Source organism: Myodes glareolus, chromosome 15, assembly GCF_982192425.1.
Source record: "Myodes glareolus chromosome 15, mMyoGla1.1, whole genome shotgun sequence".
Taxonomy (NCBI): Eukaryota; Metazoa; Chordata; class Mammalia; order Rodentia; family Cricetidae; genus Myodes; species Myodes glareolus.
In genome coordinates, this window is record NC_142040.1 from 46,654,451 (window position 1) to 46,676,074 (window position 21,624).

At 41.2% G+C, this 21,624-nt stretch overlaps 1 protein-coding gene across 4 annotated transcripts in view; it reads right to left on the minus strand.

The window, feature by feature from the left end:
• Ghr (growth hormone receptor) overlaps window positions 1-21,624 on the minus strand; it is a 236,782-nt gene that overhangs the window by 59,537 nt on the left and 155,621 nt on the right. For all 4 annotated transcript variants that reach the window (XM_048428417.3, XM_085676692.2, XM_085676691.2 and 1 more), the window contains exon 3: window positions 4,218-4,283. In XM_048428417.3, coding sequence (XP_048284374.3) covers window positions 4,218-4,283 — 66 coding nt within the window. The remainder of the gene's footprint in view (window positions 1-4,217; window positions 4,284-21,624) is intronic.

The window sequence follows — 21,624 nt, forward strand, 5'->3', positions numbered from 1 at the left end:
GGTGCTTAGTACAGAAATCCATGTCAAGCCAGTGTGTGGTGGACAGGAAACTGTAAAGTGCTCAGTACTAAAGAGACATCTGTATCCTATTCCCATCACCGAGGGATCAGGGATTATGGTGGAAGCAAGAGGAGAAGGAAAGATTGTTAGAGCAAGAGGTAGAGAATGGCTGCAGGGAGATAATATTTTTTGGACAGACATGTTATGGTTGTTGCACACAAGATCTCACAACACATATGATGGCATGCACAAGACCTGGACAAGACTGAGGCAGACATAGTTCCAGCATAGGGTGGGGAAGGGCTCATGAAGTTTTATACTATCTGAGGAGCCTCTGGAAACTGGTGGCTGATGGAAGAAGAGTTAGAAGAGTTAATTTTTCTCAGATGCACCCCTGACAGGCTGCCCATGTTCCAGTGGATGAACTACAGCCATGCACATACTGGCAATACTAAGAGGACATGGAGTTTCAAAGACAGTACATGAAGCTGGCAGGGAAGAGTGGTGGTTGGAAGAGTACACAAGGAGCTAGAGGGAATAGAATAGATTTGATTAAAATATAACATGTTCATGTATGAAATCCTCAAGCAACACATTAATAAGATAAAAATGTCATTATAATACCTAAAAAGAGACACAAGGCACAAAAAAAGCAATGAATAAACATTATCATGTAAGGCATAAGCCACAGATGAGGGACTTAAGGCCATGCTGTCCACTTCAGAGAGTGAATTCTTAATCTGCATTATATGACTTCTCTTTGAGAGAAAGAGAATCACAGAGATTCCAAGATGAAGTATGTATATACCTGGGAAGATTAGGAAAAGTTTTGTATAGCGTAATATCTAAAACATGCCTAAAGGATAAAAAAAAATCATGATGGACTGTTCTATACCAGGAGGAATGAGGTAGCTTCTGGCGAAGGGGATATGATCATGCAAGGATGCCAGGAATGGAAATATGGGGGTTGTGGTGGCTCATTGTGAACCTTAACTTGAGCAGACTGAGATACATGAGAGCAGAATACACATCTAGGAGCGTGTATGAAGGTGCATAGAGAAGACTGACGTGTGTGAAAGGCGATAAGGAAGAAAGTACTTTCCTAAAAGTGGGTAACACTTCCCAAAAGGGTGTGGGTGTGGGGGCCCCAGAGGAGCAAAGCTGTAAGGAGAAGAGAACAGTGTGTATCAGGCCCCACTTGGCATGCGTGAGTGCTGTTGTTGCTGCTACAATCTGTGTTGGGCATCACTTCCATCTTCTGATGTGGACTCATGGCAGTGATAGAACCTTCACTGTTTATTATGAATATAATATGATATGATATAATATATAAATATCTACATACACTCATATATGTAAATATATTTGGTTCTGTTTTTCTAGAATACCACAATAAACACTGGGGCATACTAGACTGGATAGAAAAGAGCTTAAAATTGGTGCTGCTAAATCTCTTGAATGCTTAGTGTCATCCTGGTGTGATGGTTGGTGCGCACTGTCAGCCTGACAGGATCTGGGATCACCTTGGAGATAAGCCTCCACCTACCCCTGTGAGAAATCATTTAGTCTTTGCACATGCCTGTGAGAGGTCACGGAATAAATATTTAGTTAAAAGATGGCTTTTTAAAATGAGGGGGACAGTTTCCTCAGGAGGATACACGATCCTATAAAACTTTCACTCCACATGTTTAATTAAATCTTATACATTTGACTTAAAGTTTGTCAAATCTTTGAGAGAGTTTTTAGTTTATTTTATTTTCCTTTTATGGGGCACTGTTTCCAATCTGAGAGTTTATAAACTTGCACATAGAATTATCAATTGTGCTCTTAGTGTATTTTATGCTGAACACTTGCATGACAGGTAAAGCTACTTCACTAGAAAAATAAGGTCTTTGCTAGGATCAGGCTAGTATTTTTGCATGGTGTAGATTTCAGTGTCAGTGTACATGATACTTAAGTGTTTATGGCAGAGTGTACTAAACATGGTAAGTTGATGTGAACATTTGGTTCTGTCTATCCTGAATAAGCTGCCCCTGTGTATTTTGTATGGCTTATGTCCACTGATACAAACATCGGTTAGCACAGGGCTTACTTTCTCAAAACATCTCTAGGATAAAAGGAAGATAAAGTTTGATAAAGAAAAATGCAAAAGGATTGGATCTTTCTGTGTATGAGGCTATTAGGATGCTTGATTTACCAGATCTGAGCAATAATTAGCTAGCTTTCTTCCTCACCACAAACAGGAAATGATTCCATTCAAAGTGACAGGCATTCATCAGTCTAATCAAACCTTGAATTTTGACAAGACACGACGGTTAAGCTCCTCAGACCTTGTGAGTTGGTAGAGGAAATGGCTTGGGGAAGCCATGTTGGTCAGTTGAAGGGAGAACAGAGAGCAGTGTGTACTGTTCATGTGTAGAGATGTGTTCACATGTAGGTTCCGATGTGTTATATATGCCATCAGTAAATATTATTAATTGACCCTGCCCTCCTTTCTTATAGAAAACAACAATAGATGATATCATTTACTGAATAAAAAGTTGCCGGATAACCCAAATGTAACCCAAACTGCCCCTTCTTCTGCAACTCTTATGCTTCTTGGGGAGCAGAGAACATGTTTGAGCCTTCTGAAACAGGAAAGTTATGAAGGGTTTACAGTTGGGCACAAATGACAAATAGATGACATTTACTGAACATATTATCAGTCCTCACTTAGTGTCACTTCCCAAAGAATGACATTTAAACTGCACATTACCAATTTGCTGTGCGATTTACTCATAAAATTCAAACTATAGTTCTATGATGTTGCAATTATAAACAATAAGAGCAACAGCTTAAAGTTAATTAGGTATGCCCTTTCTCTTCCTTTTATTTTATTTTTGCATGAAATGGGCTCTAGTATATACTTTCCCAAATAAAGAAAATCTATCCCTAGAATCTAACTAAATAAGCTCCTACTAGGAGATCACAAATTTTGGTGACATAAAGGAGTTAGAAGGAGCATAAAACATAACCATTGACTTAAAGCTCCATATAATTTATTTGTGTAGCCCATATAATCCATTGAATCTTATACACTATGCTAATGTACACATTAAAACAGCATGATTGGTGTTGAGGACTTTGGATCCCAGTACCCAAAACTTACCAGTGGCTATTCCACTGATGAAGGTGACCACAGATACACACTGGTGTGGGAGGTCCTTCTGTCTATGTGTTGCTTTTATTGGTTAATGAATAAAGAAACTGGCTATGCCTATCATATGGGAGGAGGTAGGCAGAGTTAGAGAGGAGCCGCTGGTAGAGACAAACTGTTGAAACTGAATGCTGGGAGAAAGAAGGGCAGACTCAGAAAGAAGCCATGGAGCTGGAGATAGACACTGGGAACTTTATTCAGTAAGCCACAGCCACATGGTGATATACAGATTAGTAGAAATGGGTTAAATTAATGTAAAATTTAGTCCAAAAGAAGCTAGACCTAATGGGCCAAGCAATGATTTAATCAATACAGTTTCTGTGTGATTATTTCAGGTCTAAGCTTGCCAGGCAGCCAGGAACCAACAAGAGGCCTTCTCCAACACACACAACAATGTATAAATAATCAGAATTACAGGAGGTAAATGGTATCACGGAACATTGGACAAAGTTCCATAGTAAAAAAGAAGGTAGGAAAACTGGGCCTAGAGGATTTGTGGAACCTTTCCCATGAGTTGAAGATGGAGTTCAAGCTTGTGGATAAAGAGGAGATCATCAAAAGACACAAGGGTGTGTGTGGTGCATTTAAAAGAGAATAGACAGCTCGTATGAAGGCGGCATTTTGAGGTACAATGAAATTTGGTTGGAGAGACAAATTCTATCTTTTGCCAATGCTAACATTATATAATACTTCCAAACAACAATAATAATGTTACAAAAGGATTTGTAAAACAAGACAATTTTCTAAATTCAACAAATTACTGCTGATTCACAATAAATCCTTTCCTCTCTGTAAGCTTGGCTACACATAACCTGTAAGCATAAGCAAAACAGAAAAACGAAGAAAGAACTCTATAGAGAAACTGAATGATAAATCCTGAAAAATACTTTTTGCTTATAAAATTTTAATTCTGTCACTTTTCCTGTTACCAGTATCCCCAACAGAGAAAGGGTAGTCGCTTGAATTATACTAACATATGGAAACCATCAGAGCAAGTTAGTAAAACGACAGGAATTCTTACTTGTCCCCAGGTCTGGAATAATTCTTTGCAGAATTGGAGAAGCTCTGCCAAGAGTAACTGGTGTAACTGGAAAAGAAAAAGAAGAAAATCATTAGCCAACCTCGTAGAAACATCATCTGCTGTGACCCTGTTACAGCGTCCTTTTTGGATAACCAGCTCCCATGCAAGAACTCCCATGAAAATTAAAATTGTCTCTGTGCACTGAAAAGAGCTTGTAAAGGCAGAGCAAATGGAAGCCTTTTGGTTGCCGTTACTTCTGGTCCCACGCCCAGACACAACAGAGAGCAATGAAAACAATTCCTCCATCTATCACTTGAGTCTAAACTCAACTCTCCCTTGTGCGTATGACAGGGAACACAAGTTTATTTTTATTTTTTTAAAATCACAAAACTCAAGTTATTTTTTTAAAAAAGAAAAGTTTATTTTTGGAAATGATAATAAGCGTGAACATTCTTAGGCTTTGGGAAAAGAGCAAGGAGAAGTACACAATTGAAAAAGGGAGACACGGGAGATTTTTGAAGGAAAAAAATGGACAATAAGTCAGTCATTATAATGCACGCAACTAGGAGCAGGGTGCGGGGAAGTAGGCAAAAATGGAAAGTGAGCAGTAAGATCGTCTTTCTAGCTGAGTTGCTTTGCAAATGCCCAGCTACAAAAGGAATACACTGCTGTCTGGTCTTGGTGGAAAATAGTGCAATAGGACTGGATAGATAATCTCTCATTACCACCAGGGCACACCAAACACTGAGATTTAAATAAAAGCCAGGGAAGCTACCCATGATATGGCTAAATTGACGTTTAGTCTTCCTACTGTATTTTGACATATAAATTCTTAAAAATATTTGCAATACTCAGTGATGAGTTTTTTTTTTTTTATAGGTCAATGGGTTGACTGATGGCTGGGGACTTCCTCCCTTAGAGTGGGAACCGGCACAGGAAAAATCAAGGCATCATTACAGAACTGACATATTTTTTTTTTCCAGTGTTATCTGAAGCCTTTTGAAGAGAGAAAGGGACTAACGGTTAAGTTCATCATCAATGGGCAGTAGTTTAATAAATGTAGTAAAGAATGCAGCATTCACAAAGAAAGAAAAGGAAAAAATTAAAGGTCAGAGTTCAGGAAGCTTCAGTTAGCAGACAACCTAGAGATGCCTAGAGGACACCTGGGCTTCCTCAAAGGGCACAGGGGCTTCCGTAGAGGATACCAGAGACTTCCTCAGCCCTCCCTCACATTCTTCATATGCTACAGTGTGGATGTCAATCATATTCCAAGGGCCTATGTGTTAAAACTTTGTTCCTCAGACTGACACTAGTTGGAAGTGGTGGGAATTCAAGAGCTGAGGTGAGTTGGGAGGGTCTTCCCATCATTGGGGGAAGAGTGGATTTAGAATGGATGCTGGACCCTTAGTCCTTTCCCAGCCCTGAGGTAAAGAAAGTAGTCTCTTCACGTGCTGCTAGAGCGTCCTCCATTTCATAGGCTCCAAAGCAGTGGGGCCAGCTACTGATGGTATGAAAACTCCAAAGATGTGGGTCAAAGGAAGACCTTTTCTCTATATAAGTTGATTGTTTCAGGTACTTGTTACAGTAGCAGAAGCTTATTAATACAACACCTCATCATCTGTGTCCTTTGTGAGACCCTTGGTAATAAACTAAAATCATTAATGAATGCTTGTCTGAGTTCTGTGAGTTAGCATAGCAAATTTTTCAAATCTAATTAAAAACCTAAATTCTTTCAGAACTGTAGCATATTTATAATTGATAGCTAAGAAGTCTTTCAGAAGTATAGTATATTACACACACTGGTTATCTGAAGTGGGAGACAGTTTTGTGGGACTGAGATGTCAACCTATGGGATGTGACAGTACCTTCAGGTTGGCAGCGTGAGAACTGAATTGTTCTATAAGATGGACCCTCTCCCCTAAGTATTAGCCAAGTGTGTTCTCACACATAACGTTTTGGTGACCAAAGGGCACCAAAGAATTCTGCTTCCAAGGGTGTGGTCAGAGACACCGTGTTTGTTTTTCCTGTATCCTCTCAGACAACTGATAATATTGTCTTAGTGCTTAAATAAAAGGGCACACACTGAGAACTTTGTCTTTCGTAAAACACAGGAAAGAAAAAGAAAACAAAGATCAAGTGGGCAGCGAGATGGCACACTCCCATCGCTCTGAACTTCAGCCCTGGTGAGTTTAGTCCACCTGCTTCTTGAGGTCCTTTCTGTTGAATGTTTTTATGACCTCTCCCCGCTTATCTGGCTGGTAAGAAGCAGCCATTGTATTTGCTGAAATAATGTAAAAATCTAGTAGATAGAGTGAAGGCTTTCCTTTGAACACAGAATTCTAATATGAGTAGAATTTGGGGGGTGGTATCTGGGCATTATCACTAAAGATACTAAAAGAAAGATTTGAATTTTCTCTGGTGAATCAATCAGTTTTAAACTGTTATTATACTATTTTAAATTGCATGTCTATTGGTTTTCAAAGTTCCTATTTACTTCTGAAATTTTATAGTTTTTCATTTATTGAACTTATTTACTCTCATAACTGATTGTAACAAATTTTAACTATTTGCTATATATCCCAGAATAAACAATGTACTAAGCATCAAGTTTTAATATGAGTAGCAAGTAAAAGTTGTCTTTTATGACAATATCATTAAGTCCAGTTATTAGCAGCAATGTTGACAGGTTTCCCAAGAAGATGATTGGAGCAGACTGTGTAGGTCAGTCCTGAGGCCACAAGTAGAATCTGAGCCAAACGGCTGTTCTGGAAAATCTTGGGGAGCCTTGGATTCCCTGACTTCTCACAGAGACATCTAGTGTCACCCCCTCTGTGGTACACTAAGTGACATTCTCATCAAGCAAAAGCTTTACTGAGCCAACACACTCTATACCGTGCAGCGAATCGAGATATAAAAAGAACAATTGACCTTCTAGGGGAAAGACCACAGTCTTCTGTCAGTGCCAAGGGGAAGCTGGTTACAAATGTAGCACACTACATGCTGCCTTAGCAAATGGAAGTGTCACGCTTACCCATCAATTTTAATTAGTGTCAAAGTCATGTACCCAGTGTCTCTGCGTTCTGACCGGTAAGGAAAAGGCAAACAAAAGGAAGAGCGTAAGCAGAGACCACAAACTCTGACAGTCATAGCAATTAATGAGGCGACCACACAGGGGTTTTGGTTATGATCTGCAGGAATTCAACTTATTATCTAACTCAATGGGATCAATAAACATTTTAAAGGGACCTTTAGGTACTGGAATTTTTAAAATTAAGGAACAAGCAACAGCTCCTGGCCTCAACAGGCCCATGGCAGTTTTCTCTTTTTCTCCTTTCTGTTTCTCTTTTTCCTTCTCTCTGTCTCTCTCTGTCTTTCTTTTCTTCTCCCTCCCTTCCTTCCTTCCTTCCTTCCTTCCTTCCTTCCTTCCTTCCTTCCTTCCGTCCTTCCTTCCTTCCTTCCTTCCTTCCTTCCTCCCTCCCTCCCTCCCTCCCTCCCTCCCTCCCTCCCTCCCTCCTTCCCTCCCTTTCCTTTTCTTTCTTTTATTTGGGGGGCAAGACTCTGTAAAGGGAGTGTCCAAGGACTTGGAGTGCAATATGGTACCCTCCTAACAAGCTTCTTGGGGAAAAATGAGACAGCTGACAAGTTTAAGACAATAAGCAATGGTGACGAAGGACAAATGCAATTGAGTCAAGAACACTACTGCAAATGTCTGCTGCGGCAAAGACATACCTAGAAATATAAAACTGTAATGCACTCGCCATGGATTAAGCATATGAGTTGCGATATGCTGGGTTGGGGATAGAATCAGGCACACCTTGGGAACGATCTTGCTGAAAGACATTTTGATTCTGCAATCACTAAGCAGCTACGGATTTCTTGGGTTTTGAGGTTGAGCGCCTCCTGCTGGACGTGCTCAAGAACAGGTTCCCACTCGGAGATCCAGCAGTAGAATACCCTTCACTACTGTACTTTCTCTGCTTGCACTTTTCAAATGAAGCATGCATCTGGACCTCTGTCTATGCCTGTCAATCAGGAGTCTTTCTGTTTCTGTATAAGGGGTTAAGCCAACTCCTACATACAAACAATTTTCTTCAAGTAGTTACTATATGTTATTCTTCCTGTTGTTGTTGTCATTCTTATTAGTAGGCACCGCCTTCACAGTGGAGCATGCCTTTTCCCACGGACAACCTGGCATTGCCTTTCTATTGGAACCTGAGTTCGGACGCTTTCTTCAGCACAGTATGCAGCCATAAACCCAAGCACTCTGCTTACGTATTCCTATACACTACATGTTGTTAGTAGATTTTCCCTCCCTAAAGGACTTTGCGGATGTGGTATCAGTGGAGTATAGGATAGAAATTCATCTAGGTGAGCAATTCAGTCTGAGACTAAACACACTCCACCCTAGTTCTCCAACTCTAGTATTATTAAGGGAGCCAAAGTGGGAGGATTAAGGTTCTGGCAAATACTGTAATTTGCCACTTGTATAAGAATGGCAGTTATAACCAGTCCCCCATGGTGGAGACACAGTAAGGGAAGCATAGTACTTCATACTTCGTATGATAACCCTTTTATACAATGATGGAAGTCAATCCATGCACAGCAGGACAGAGGGGGCCTACTACAAAGTAAGGGCTGGGTAATGAGAACTATTGCATTACTGTTAATGTATGCTAATGCTAATGATGATGCTGTAACTGTCATGAAATGCTCATCTCAAGATGTCCCTTGAGAGGGTTTGTTTCCTCCCTCGGGCAAGTAAATTGTTTTCCACCGAGCAGCTGTCCAGCTGTCGATACTATGTTTCCATCCCTTGCTGCCATGGCCTGTTTGCTTGTGTTCAAGGGTACACAATGAATTCCTCGGGGTCAAGATTATTGCTTTAATTGCTTTATGAGCTGTTAGGAGCACAGCAGGTGCTGCCTAGTAGAGTAATGTAATTTGTAAAACTACGGATGCTTTAAACGTTTGTGTGCGGCCACAAGGGAATCAAACGTTCTAGAAGTAGGATCTCCATTTGGAAACTATCAAATTTGTTGAGGACTTTTCCATTTTTATGAAGCCCATTTATTTCTTGATAATAGTCTATAAAATTTTCCTTCTTAGATCTCAACCTCTGAAACCCTTCAGACCCATGCTCTTTTCTTCTTTGGCAAATTATAACCTCCATTGCCAAATGAGTACTTTTCTCCTTGCAGTTTGCACTTGCAAAAGGCTCACTATCAAATTCACTGTCTGGACAATGTCTCAGACCACCCCGCGACCCTGAAGGGGTTGATGTGATGGGAATATTAAAAGTGCAAGGCACTTCAAACATTCCAAATTTCTAATATGCTTAGAATGCACTTAGGCACCGTACCAGGCACTGGTTGCTTTATGATTTTCCCTCCACTTAACTTTAACTACAACCGTCTGTAGAGCTGTTGTAAGTTACACATGGTAAGTGAGGGGTTTGCTCTCTGAGTTATTTAAATCAGGAAGTTAAATAGCTGGTCTTAGCAATTATAGATTAGAGTATGGATTTGAATGGGAGCTAGATACTAATTTTACTTCCTCTACTCTTTCTCAAACTTACCAAATCATCACGATGGCTATGGCATTTATGACCTCTATAGGCCACGGCACTGATTTATAGCATCCCTGAGGCATTGGTCAGCAGGGGCAAGACAACGTCCTATGACAAGGTTTATCATTTCCGCTCACCCTCTCCACTTCCAGGAAATCTTGTAACAAGATGCATGGGGCAAACTCTACAAGTGCCGCTCCTGGGTCCACTTTTAGGGCTGCCCTATGCTGTGCCCCACCCTGTGCTCATTAAAAGGAATTTGATAAATGATTGCACTGACTTATACGAAGGCTTCAGAAATCCTAGAAGGCACATTGATAGGGCCGGGTTGATGAGCATTTGAGCAAAAATGCCCTCAGGAGTTGGTTTACGAGGAACCAGATAAGGTGTCTGGCACCCTCTGAGCCAGGCCTCCTCCCTATCCCTGGCAGCAGGTGGTACCAGGCGGATTTTACGGCTACAGTTTCCCTCTTGGTCCTTGGTGCCCCAAACTCCATCATGGTTTAAGCTAGAATTTCTTCCTCTTTGTGGCTCATTAAATTAATTGACCCCCCCCCACCCATAGTTTCTCCGAATGAAGGTGCATCATCTTATATGCATTCATTATGGTTGTTGGCAACTCTGAAGAAGCATGTGTAACCTGAACCAAAGCCTTTTGCAAGGACGGTATGACATCTCCGCGTCTCCGTGAAGCTGCGCATCTCTTCTGTACTTGGGCAGTGAACCACAGGGCCCAGGAGACAGAGAGTTAAACAGACAAAAGAGGCAGGCTTGAAGCAACATTGTAGTTTCATACCAGAAAAACAAAGAAGCTACTAGATAGCCAGATACTACATAAGACATTTGGAAGGGAAAGCAGAGCAGGGGAAAGACACATATGCTTGCATAGATCAGCCGCAGTCACTTTGCTTTATGTGAATTCTGTGACTGACTGGGCTGGCAGGAAACCAGAACCCAGACCTTCATTCTCCCGGGCTTGGGATTTATCTCCTGTAGAAGGGACTAATGGGAAACTTTCCTGTCTAACTTCAAGCTTTGTGTATCCCTTTTTCTATCTTCAGTGCTCTGTTTGGGGATTCACAAATATCCCCCCGACATAGCTTCTGCACAAACCAAGGACACCTGCTTGCGATTAAAGACAGATACTGGAGTCTGATTTTTCAACTAGAGTTTGTTGCATTATATAGTATAGGTAATTTTGAAAAGCACCTAGCGGTGGTGGTGGGGTGTGTGTGTGCCTGTGCACACACACGTGTCTGTGTGTGTTTATGTGTGTGTTTTCCACAAGGAAAATGAAGAGGAACCACCTTGCAATCAGAGAAATTTCAAGGAGACTTTGTAGAAGGGAGCTGTGGGCTAGCTGAGGCCCAGCATTCATTTTCCTTGTGAAAAGCCCCCTTGCAATTTACCTGGCTTTCCCTTGCCATGGCTACCAAGAGCTGGGGAGCATCCTACCCAGCTGTGCCACCTCCAAAGCTGCTTTTCATTATGAAGAACAGCAGGGGTGTGAACCCTAGGCCACAGAAACAAGCAAAGAGGTATGCCATGTAATAACAGGAACCCACATCAATCACAGCCATGCAGAAAGCAACAAAGGGAATCACAAGTTGGCACTGGGTCAAGATCAACCCCTGGAAGGACAGTCAGTGAAATGTGAGCAGAAAAATAAACCAAGGGAATATGACAAAAGTGCACTGAAGTGTGTGGAGGACAGAAACGGTCCTTCTCTTCAATGTTGTCTGAGGTGCTTCTAGTACATCTTAATTCATCCACTGCAAATGGCGGAGAAAGGCAGATTTAATTAGGCGGAAACCTCAGTTAATTAAGCTGATGACTCATGGACAGTGGCCCTCCCCAGCTCTGTGTTCAGTGACATCATGTCTTTAACTTGAAGTCATCCAGAGTGGGGCTATTTACACAATGAAAACTGGAACTGGATGCATGTTAGGGCCCACTTCTGTTGAATGCTAGGCAAATTCCACCTACTTTTCAGTATCAGTGTGATTATCTTCTCCTCTAAGAAGACTTGTTTGTTTCAGTTGGAATACAATCTCTTCATTCTTTGTATTTCCACAACACTTAAAAAAAATCATTCGGACTATGGCATTTGCTATTTCTTATACTTTAGCTATCAGACTTGTCCAATAAAAACACCCCTCACAGACTGAAGATGAGGACTGTCTCACATGTCTCATCCTCATTCCCCCTTTGGTCTGTCATAGTCCCTGTGCAATTCTTTAAATAGTGTGAGTGTGTAGTACATAGTCACACATTTATTGAGTGTTCTCAGTGTCAGGGCATGTCGCAAGGCATTATGACTTGGTTAGTGTTCTGAATTTACCATCACTTTTATGGTCTCTGAAGTCTCAGCCTACACAAAAAAGAAATTATGTAAAGTTTATCATTAGGTCTTGTAATAAATTTGGGTCATGAGCTGTTAAGGCTGGGGCAAGGGCATATTTCAAGTAGCTTTCATGAGATTTCATCCCACTTTACTATCCCAAGCTTTCAAAGTGGAGGGAAGACATAGTAACTGGGCTGCTAGGCCTCTTTACTCCTTTTATTGGTGGCGATGGATATATTTTCCCTAGAGCAGTGGTCTTACAACACCGAGGTGCCGGATCCTTGTTTGCAATGGCAACTCTTGGTTCCTGGAAAATGATTGACAGATGACTGGATCTTCAGATCCAGAGACAAGCAGAAGCCCAGTTTGTCAAGGCTGTCTTAAGAAAGAATATACTTTGACAGAAGTTTTTAGGTGTGTCTTCCCCCCTCTGGGCGCAGTCATCTTTCATAAACAGGTTCGTCTGGGTTGCTGCCACCCTGCCTCTGGTTTCTAGGCTCTGCTTGTCAATTTCTACCCAGAAGTTCTCGAGCAAGCTCCTGTTCCCTTGGGAAATAGATATTTCTGAGCTAGAGAAAGCGTTGCTGAACTAGAATCGCTGTGAAGGGGCTCAGGGTGTTGGCCTCTGTCCCCAGAAGCTGGGCGCACCATGGTAGAGAGCAGATGGAACTCAGCCACCTTGGACCCATGCTTCATTGCATGTGTGATGGGGGGTTAAGGAGAGAAGCAAGCAGGTATGCAATATCATTCCAGGTCGGAGTTCAGAATAGTAACACAGAGACAAAACCCCCCACCATAGATCAGAGTCTGGTAATGAGCCACAGATATTTTGTGAGACAACATTCCAGGCCAAGGAAATATATAGGTCCTGAAATGGATCTGGGGAGATAGCAGAGGATTGTGTGACATGAGCAGAGGGGGTAATGGGAGGACAGTACTTGCGGTTGCAGAGATGCCGGAGGCCAGGTCTGCTTGCAGCCAGAAGATGGCTTTGTGGACAATTAAATACATCAGAGTCCATGAAATGGACTCCAACGAGATCGAACGCAGACAGACTCCCACTGTGGTGTGAGCATCCTGCTTCGTTCCTTTACTGCAGCAGTTGTGAAATGGGAGATGCTGGGAATGAGCTCAAGGCCATGTGGTTTATGGTTTTAATTAAGTCCTTTTAGGCTGGGCACTTTGCTTGTGATATAGACACAGACCAGTGGAGCATGTGTGTCCAACATATACTTACTGAATAATACCTAGTAGGCGCAAAGGGAGTGAGTTGATTAACACAGGTCCCAAGATGCTCTTCTCTCTGTTTCTCCAGAAGTATCCTTAGTCCGAGACCAAGGAATTTGGTTGCTGTACAGCACACTCCTGGCTTTAGGTCTTTGCCTACCTTCTGTTATCTACCTTGCTTTCCCTAGAATGGAACGATCAGAGACAATTCTCATTTATGGAGGAGAGTTAATAATTGAGAAAATGAGATGAAAGTGCTCAGCCGAAATCCAGGCACATGTTGAGTTTGATACTGTGAATGAATACTACTAATATCCGTGCTATTCATTCATCGACAGCATGGGTGCTGTTCTGTGTTGTTGGTTGCACTGTTTCATCTGCAGTGCATGTATTCTTACCCCCTAGATTGCATTTCAGCTTGTTGAAAGAACCATATTTTAACCTCTCTGACCCCTGCACACAGTAGACCATCAACCAAAATTTTTAACACAACGACTATCCTACCTTTTGTTCTAATATCCTCTTTTAAAATTAATATCTGCCTGGTATTGTCTACTTATTATTACTTGTAAAGGAAACAAACACCTTAGCGGATAGGTTCTGTTTAATGTGTATGGGTATTTTGCCTGCATGTTTGTTTTACCTGCATGTGTACCTGTGTACCATGTGTATACCTGGTGCCTGACGTGGCCAGAGAGGGAGTTGGATCCCCATGGACTGGATTCACAGATGGTTGTGAGCAGCAATGTGCATGATGGAAATCGAACCGGGGTCCTCTAGAAGAGCAAGCAGTGCCCTTAACCCCTGAGCCATCTCTCTCGCTCTGGTGTGAACGCTTTCTAGATGTGTCACACTTGTAGCAAAATGACAGCAAGCTTTAAAAAGCCTCTCTCAAACATTTACAGCATTTACATTCACTTTCTGAGTGCGAATTTTAAAAGAGAATTGTTGAAAATCTGCTTTGTGGCTTCAAGGGAAGTGACAGCCATGCAATCTTGTAGTAGAAAATGGAAACTCTGCCCAAAGTAAGTGGAAGGCAACGTCATGGCGCACTGTGAACACACATCTGGGCCTGATGCGACCAGGTTCTTTTCTTTTTAAAGTTTGTTTTTTCCTTTCTGAACCTTCTGGCATCCTGTATGGTATTGTGCCTTAAATAAAAATCTAACTTTATATTAACAATTAAAATTAAAATAGAAACAGTCCATCAGACCACAAACTGTTATTTAAATGTGAAATTAAACTGGGCTTATTTTTTTTTCTTTTTAGGCCATTTTCTTCCTGGAAGGGATACAGTAAATAGAAAAGTAGTCATATATCTTTGCAGTTCTAAGGCAGACAAAGTGTTAAAATCTAGAACACGAGTTTTGTTTTCCTTGTTTGAATGACATTTAATTTGTTGATGATATGTTATGAACAAAATCAAAAGCCTTATTGATAATCCATATGTGACTGGCTTCTCTGACCATCAATGTCTGGCACAATGTCTCTTTGTGTCAGCCCAGAGGGGGCACCCTGCCCATAGGCTTTTGGCAGGACAAGGGCAGTGTATAGCTTTAAAAGTTCCTTGGTTCAATGTGGCTAAAGGAGCAGCAAGCCAAGTTCAGAACAGAGTTTTCATTGTACTGAGGCCAGAAGGTGAAGAGGAAGATAGAGGGTGAGGGGCAACTCCTGAAGAACTGAATCCTGCTCTACTTTCTGGTGGATGCAAGCTTAAAGGCACACAAAGACACCTTTGGTTAGAGCGAGTAAAGGATGACTTAGGACCTCCATAATTTAAATGTAGGATAATGTATCAAATTGTATATGTATTTCCTGGTCGCAGTTAATGTAACTGAAGAGCAACTAAAATAATATGCATGAACAGTCAAACTGCAACGGTGTCATATTTCTTCCTTACTTTTCCGAACTTTCAACTCCTTACTTGGCAATAAATGATGTCAGTTCATCTCAACACATTCTCTTCTGTCAACATCCAGCACTAGGTTGTAGCCCAAGCTGCTAGTCTCTCATTCCTGGAGTATCAAGAAGTTTCTGTTAGCCTGTAAGCCTATGTTGGAATTTCTGAACTGCCTAATGCCCTTATAAGAAAGTGAGAACACAGCAAAAAGAGCTCTGTAGAAGGCAGAACACCCAGGACCCGGGCATAATTTTAAACAAGAATCACAGTACGTTGTTTCTCTTTCTAAAGATGAGCATCTTCGAAAGAACACAACTCATGCCTAAAGTACATATTATTTTGGCTTGTAAAGAGTTTCACTCATGGTAATTTCTCTGCCACTCCTAGATTTTAACATTCTTGTCTGAATGGCTGTCTCTAACTCAGAGGTTTCCGTTCTCTTCGGAATCTTCCTCATTTGGTGCTTCTGACTGTTCTCATCTTTGAAACAGGTTCTTGTCAAATCTAATGGTGCCATTTCAATTTTTGTACTTCTCAACAACTCAGATGCACCTCATCTAGGAGATTACTCCCTAAAACTAGAAGCTTTGCTTAGCTTTCACAATTCGTGATTGCTGGCTTTCCTTCTGCCCCCCGCTGCACTGCTCTTCATGGTCTCCTTCTCCGGAGACCCTTTTTCCCTGTCCCTTAAATATTAACCTGTCATGGAACTCTTCTCTCTGCTACTTTATCTATTGTTTCTCCTGAAAAATGACTCTCCTCATGTCTAATAGCTTTAATGTCACCTAGCTATTGGTGGAGTCAAATTTCTGTTTAGTTTAATTATCTCCATTAAGTTTTAGACTCTACTCGGTCTCTTCAGTTTCTTCATGTGATTGATGTCTGATTGGTATCTATCCTAACACAAAACCCGAGTACCCTAGCGGAACCCGTTCCTTCTCGGTACTGCAATATCCCTGCCGATCCTTCGTCATCTGCTCGGGCATTAAAACCAAAGCCAGTATCATCTTTTTCTCTTCACCTTCCCTAACTCCCAGCACCTCATTTACTCCACTAACGAGTTATGTCATTTCCATCTCAAAACATTGACTTCTCTGCACATCCTGTGTGCCCAGGTCCTGCAGCCAAGGCTTTCAAGTGGTTTCCTTACTGTTTCTCATGCATACACCCTTTTCTTCACTAAATTAATCCCCAAAATATTAAAACTAATTTAAAGTATTACCCAGATTATACTTGATTGTCTAAAAATTATCCACTGGCTTTCTATGTCCTCTCATGGCCACACCGTCACAACTTATCTAGTCTTCCTTGCCCTCTTCCTCCTCCTCTTTCTTTTAAATAAAGTCACTCTGTTCTGGTTCACTCACAAATAAAAGCATCGCACAGCTGGATTAATGAAACTACTCAAACATATGCCCAGTCCCAAACTCTACACATCTCAGTAAACCTCTGTGTAGTTAGCATGGCCATTCTGAAGCAACGGAGTTTCATTTAGGGTTGTGTATGCTCACTATCAATTATATTTTTCATTTACTTATATACCACAAAAGAAAAAATATGATGAAGTTAAAACTAGAAAAATAACCTCTTTGAAAAGAAAAAAAAACAGCTTTATATTGCCCCCTATGATTTGTCTCTTTGCTTGCGTCCTATCATTTTGAATTATCAGTTTTATCCCCCTTTCTTCTTCTTTATAGAATCCTAGCTGTGTTTAGCCAGTTATCCCTCATCTAACCTTACTTTGTCTCAAAGAAGCTGAGTCAACTTACTACTCAATAGATGCAACTGGGCTGAGGATATTCCCATCCTCCTTTGGGATGTAACATGATGGAGATGCTGCTCCAGGAAAGCTTAAAGGAAAAACAGCTACACAGGATAGTGTAGTCTGTCTGACTCACAGATTTCACCCCAGCCCTGAAGGTGAAACTGATACACTCAAGAGGTCAAAGGCAAAACAGCTTTTAGGAACTGAATCTGAACACCTTCACTTAGACAGTCCTTTAGACTGTCCCTCCTCTGGTTGCTCAGTTATTCGAATATGTTGATTTACTTACTACTGAAGTCAGCTTGAATTATGCTTCTGTTATTTGCCCTCTTTTTGGCTGATGCATGTCAAAATGGGCCCCCATCTATTGTTCTACATTCTGTGCCAATCTCTTTATGGTGTTAGGACCAACCCTTAAATGTGCCAAGCTTATTCCATCTTTAGCTATTGCTACTTCTAGTTTGTGAGCGACCTTTGTGTTACTAGTTCAGGATTAGGCTCAAACCACACCTTCCCAGGGAAACTTGATCCTACCAAACAACTTCAGAGACTTTCCTAGTCACTTCTAATGTTTCTATTCTCCACAGTCCTAATTTATCTTCGTGTTAAGGTGTTTTAACTATTTACTTTTGTTGTGTGTATACTATCTTCTCTTTATCAGAATATAATGTCTGAAAACCAAAATATTCATTTTTTTAATGTAGGACAGATATCTATAAATATTTATTAGATGAATACACATATGGATGATGCCTTGGAGCATATAGTAATGAGGTTCTCATCTATTTTGTCCATACTCTCTTATCTGCAACAACTTTAAGAGCCAAAAATTATGCATTCTAAAGATACAACTGTAAATACTTTTCTAGAAAAGCTATGATAGTTCCTTTAAGTTTGATTTAGAGAAATGCTTGCTAATTTGGTCAGTGGGATGCAAAAGCAGAATCTTTAAGTACAAAGAACTGGCAATTTGAAACCAGTGGAAAGAAAGAGTAGAGAGAAATAGCATCAAAGAATGTGATATGATTGTAAGTAAATACCTCCGTGAAACCCATCAGTATGTACAAAGCACATTTACTAATAAAATCTGTATTTAAACAGAGAAGGTAGTGTCTTTCATCTATGGTCTAGCAATGGTGCATGACCATTATTTTCTGTCTCTGACTTAAAGCCTGTGGCTTGTTTATGTCTCCTTTTCTCCCCAGGTGTTAGCACATACGTTCGACTCATTCTTTGAAGTGTTTTTAGACTCATGTCCTGCCTACCTTCACTCTTACCAGTCTTTACTGGATCCATTTCCTCTCCCGCTCCTTATTTCCAAGTTTCCTGTTGTTTACACTCTGTATAGGGATTCCAGCTCATTCTTTGTATTCCTGCTGCATTAGCCTTCATTCGAAAGTGCCATTTTTATCCTATTGTTCCTAGTTAGATTTTCTATTGCTATGAAGAGACATCATGACCACAGCAACTCTTACAAAGGAAAACATTTAATTAGGGTTAGCTTACAGTTCAGAGGTTCAGTTCATTATCATCATGGTGGGACATAGGGGTCTGCAGGCAGACGGGATGCTGGAGAAGAAGCTGAGGAGAAGGAGCTACATCTTGATCCCCCAGGTAACAGGAAGTGAACCGAGATACTGGTCATGCCTTGAGCATATATGAGACCTCAAAGCCAGCTTCCACAGTGACACACTTCCTCCAAGAAGGCCACACCTACTCCAACAACGTCACACCTCCTAATAGCGCCACTTCCTCTGAGCTTATGGGGCCTAAGTACATTCAAACCACCACATCTACCATGCCTTTGCTATGGACTCAAGCAACGCCAGTCTGTAGTGAAGTCTGTGTTCTTGCTTGGTGTTTCTTTAGAAAGAACTTCCTTTCCTCCAATTTCTTCTCTAACACATGCTTCAGACAATATAGCACACTTTCCATTCTCTCTCTCTGTGTCCTGTTTTCTCTCCCCTTAAAGCTTTTAATTTCTATTCTTTCTGTTGTGCTAAAAACTATTGATGTGATGAAACACCATGACCAAAGCAACGTGTGGAGGGAACGGTTTATTCTCCTCATGCTTGCCTATCACAGTTCATCATTAAAGGAAGTTAGGACAGGAACTCAAGCAGGGCAGGGACCTGGAGGCAGGAGTTGATGCTGAGACCAAGGAGGAGTGCTACTTACTGGTTTTCTTTACACTACTTGATCAGCCTGCTTTCTTATAGGATCTAGGACCACCCATCCCAGGAATGGCACCACCCACAATGGGTTGGTCTTTCCTCTATCAATCACTAATTAAGAAAATGCCCTACAGGCTTGCCCACAACTTCAACTTGTGGAGGCATTTTCTCAATTGAGGCTCCCTTCTCTCTGATGACTCTAGTTTATGTCAAGCTGACATAAAACTATCTAGGACAGTCCGATGTTAGGAATTTTTCCTAACACGAACTCTCTGCCAATGCAAAAATCCCAATCAAGCCAAAGCACAACAAGCCAAATTAAAAAAATATCCAGGTGTAATGGGATTCCTGCGCTCTTGGGTGGCCCTGATGGGGAACCAGGAGGCTGCAAATGCTACCAGTGGGGGGAGATGGAGGAAACCACTTGTTTCTCCTTTGGGATCTCACTTAAATACCCTGTGGGAGTGGTCCTGACCCCCACCCCCAGGGAGGGGTGAGGACCTTGCATGCTGGGATTTGGAGTCCAGACCAATATAACTCTCAGGCCTGGGGGCTGGGATGGATGCAAGGGGCTGGGGGCTACACTCCCAACTTAACACTCACCTCGCCAAAACCTGTCCTTAATTTCTTCCAGAACACCTGTCTTGATAATGGGCTCCACTTTGACAGTTCCTCACATTTTATGTTTCTACTTGAACCCCTTAAGCTTTCTTTCAGTGATTTTTCTGCAAAACGTTGGTGAGAGGACATGGAATAAAAATCTTTATTTACAGTTTACCACTAAGATGACTTCACAAGCAGGCGCGCGAGACACAAGTGTGGGCGGCACACAAGAGCACAACAGCTCCGGAAGACACCAAGGCCCCGCAAAACTCTACAAGTCAAATTGGAGTGTAAATCATTTATAGTACTTTCTTTTTTCCAAAAAATCTATCAAGAGCTTCTAGAACATTAATTTTCATCACTGCCCTCTGTGGAAGTTTTACAATAGACACACATAGTCTAGAAATATTGAAATTTATAGTCACATGCTTTTTTTTTAACTAAAACTTTCTTTGTTTGAAATTTTTTCAAATTTCCACAAGTGCATGAAACTTTGAAAGGTAACCTCCCTTTTCTTGATCTTAACCTTAATTAATCTTTGTCTGTAACTGGCAAAATCCAACTCAAGATAGTTAGATGATATATGTACAATGCTTGAAAACATCTTCCTTCAACCTGTTTCGTAACAACAAAAACCAGTTTTACTCATTCCACTAAAACATTAGCAGTGAGTATTTTGTTTTCTAAATGTCTAGTGTTTTACAAAGTTAGGGCTAAAGAAAAAGTCATGATAGGATTGTCAAGTTTAGCTGTTGCAGAGTAGTCAGGGAGCAGAACTCAAGAGCAAAGACCCCTGGGAGCTCTTGAGTTTAGGACTTGATGGCTCCTAAGATGCTTGAAAACTGGCAGAGGTACTTCACGCTTCTTCTGAAAGCGTCTTTAATCAGTGACGTGAGAGCACAGTTTTTGTAATCCACAACAAGAAAACACAAGATTGCAAAGCTCATTGAGAATGTTCGGGGAGTGGGTGTAGAAATCCTCATTTTCTCTTTAGAATATGCTGCTATAGACCTTAAATCTTCTAAGGGCATTTTAAAAATGTTCATTTAGCTGGGCAGTGGTGGCGCATGCCTTTAATCCCAGCACTCGGGAGGCAGAGGCAGGCAGATCGCTATGAGTTTGAGGCCAGCCTGGTCTACAAGAGCTAGTTCCAGGACAGGCTCCAAAGCTACAGAGAAACCCTGTCTTGGAAAAGAAAAGAAAAAAAATGTTCATATTTAAAATTCCTTTAAAGTTCCCGAGAAACAGATAGGAAGTTTCTGCGTGTCTTCAGGATGCAGAGAATGACATATGATTGAAATTCCCAGAAGCTGATTCAGGTTTGATTCTTAGCCTCCTCTAGTCTCACCACACTGGGGGCATATTCCGCTTTAGTGAGCACTACACCTCCATTTCCTAATTTTTTGTCAAGAGAAGGTCTTTGGACATCTTATTCCCAAGACCCTAACTCTTCTTAACTCCAAAGATGAAGGGTTCTCTCCTACTATTTGAAAATAAACCCAGTGATGAAAAGTACCGTTTTAGCATTGCCGAGTGCCTGGAGCCAAGAGAATCAAAAGACTTGGCAAGAACAAAGCACAAATTAATACACTAAGAAAGTCTCCTGCCTCGTGTTAATTGACTAATTTTCACCTTTCGCTCATACTAAGTGACTGAAAAAGTGTTGAAAGGCAGTACGCTTAGTCACTATTTCCTTGGAAATAAAATCTAGAGTAGAACATCAATGTGACTCTCTCTCTCTCTCTCTCTCTCTCTCTCTCTCTCTCTCTTTCTCTCCCTTCCTCCCCCTCCTCTCTCTTTCTCTCTTCATGTCTTGTGAGCTTGTTGC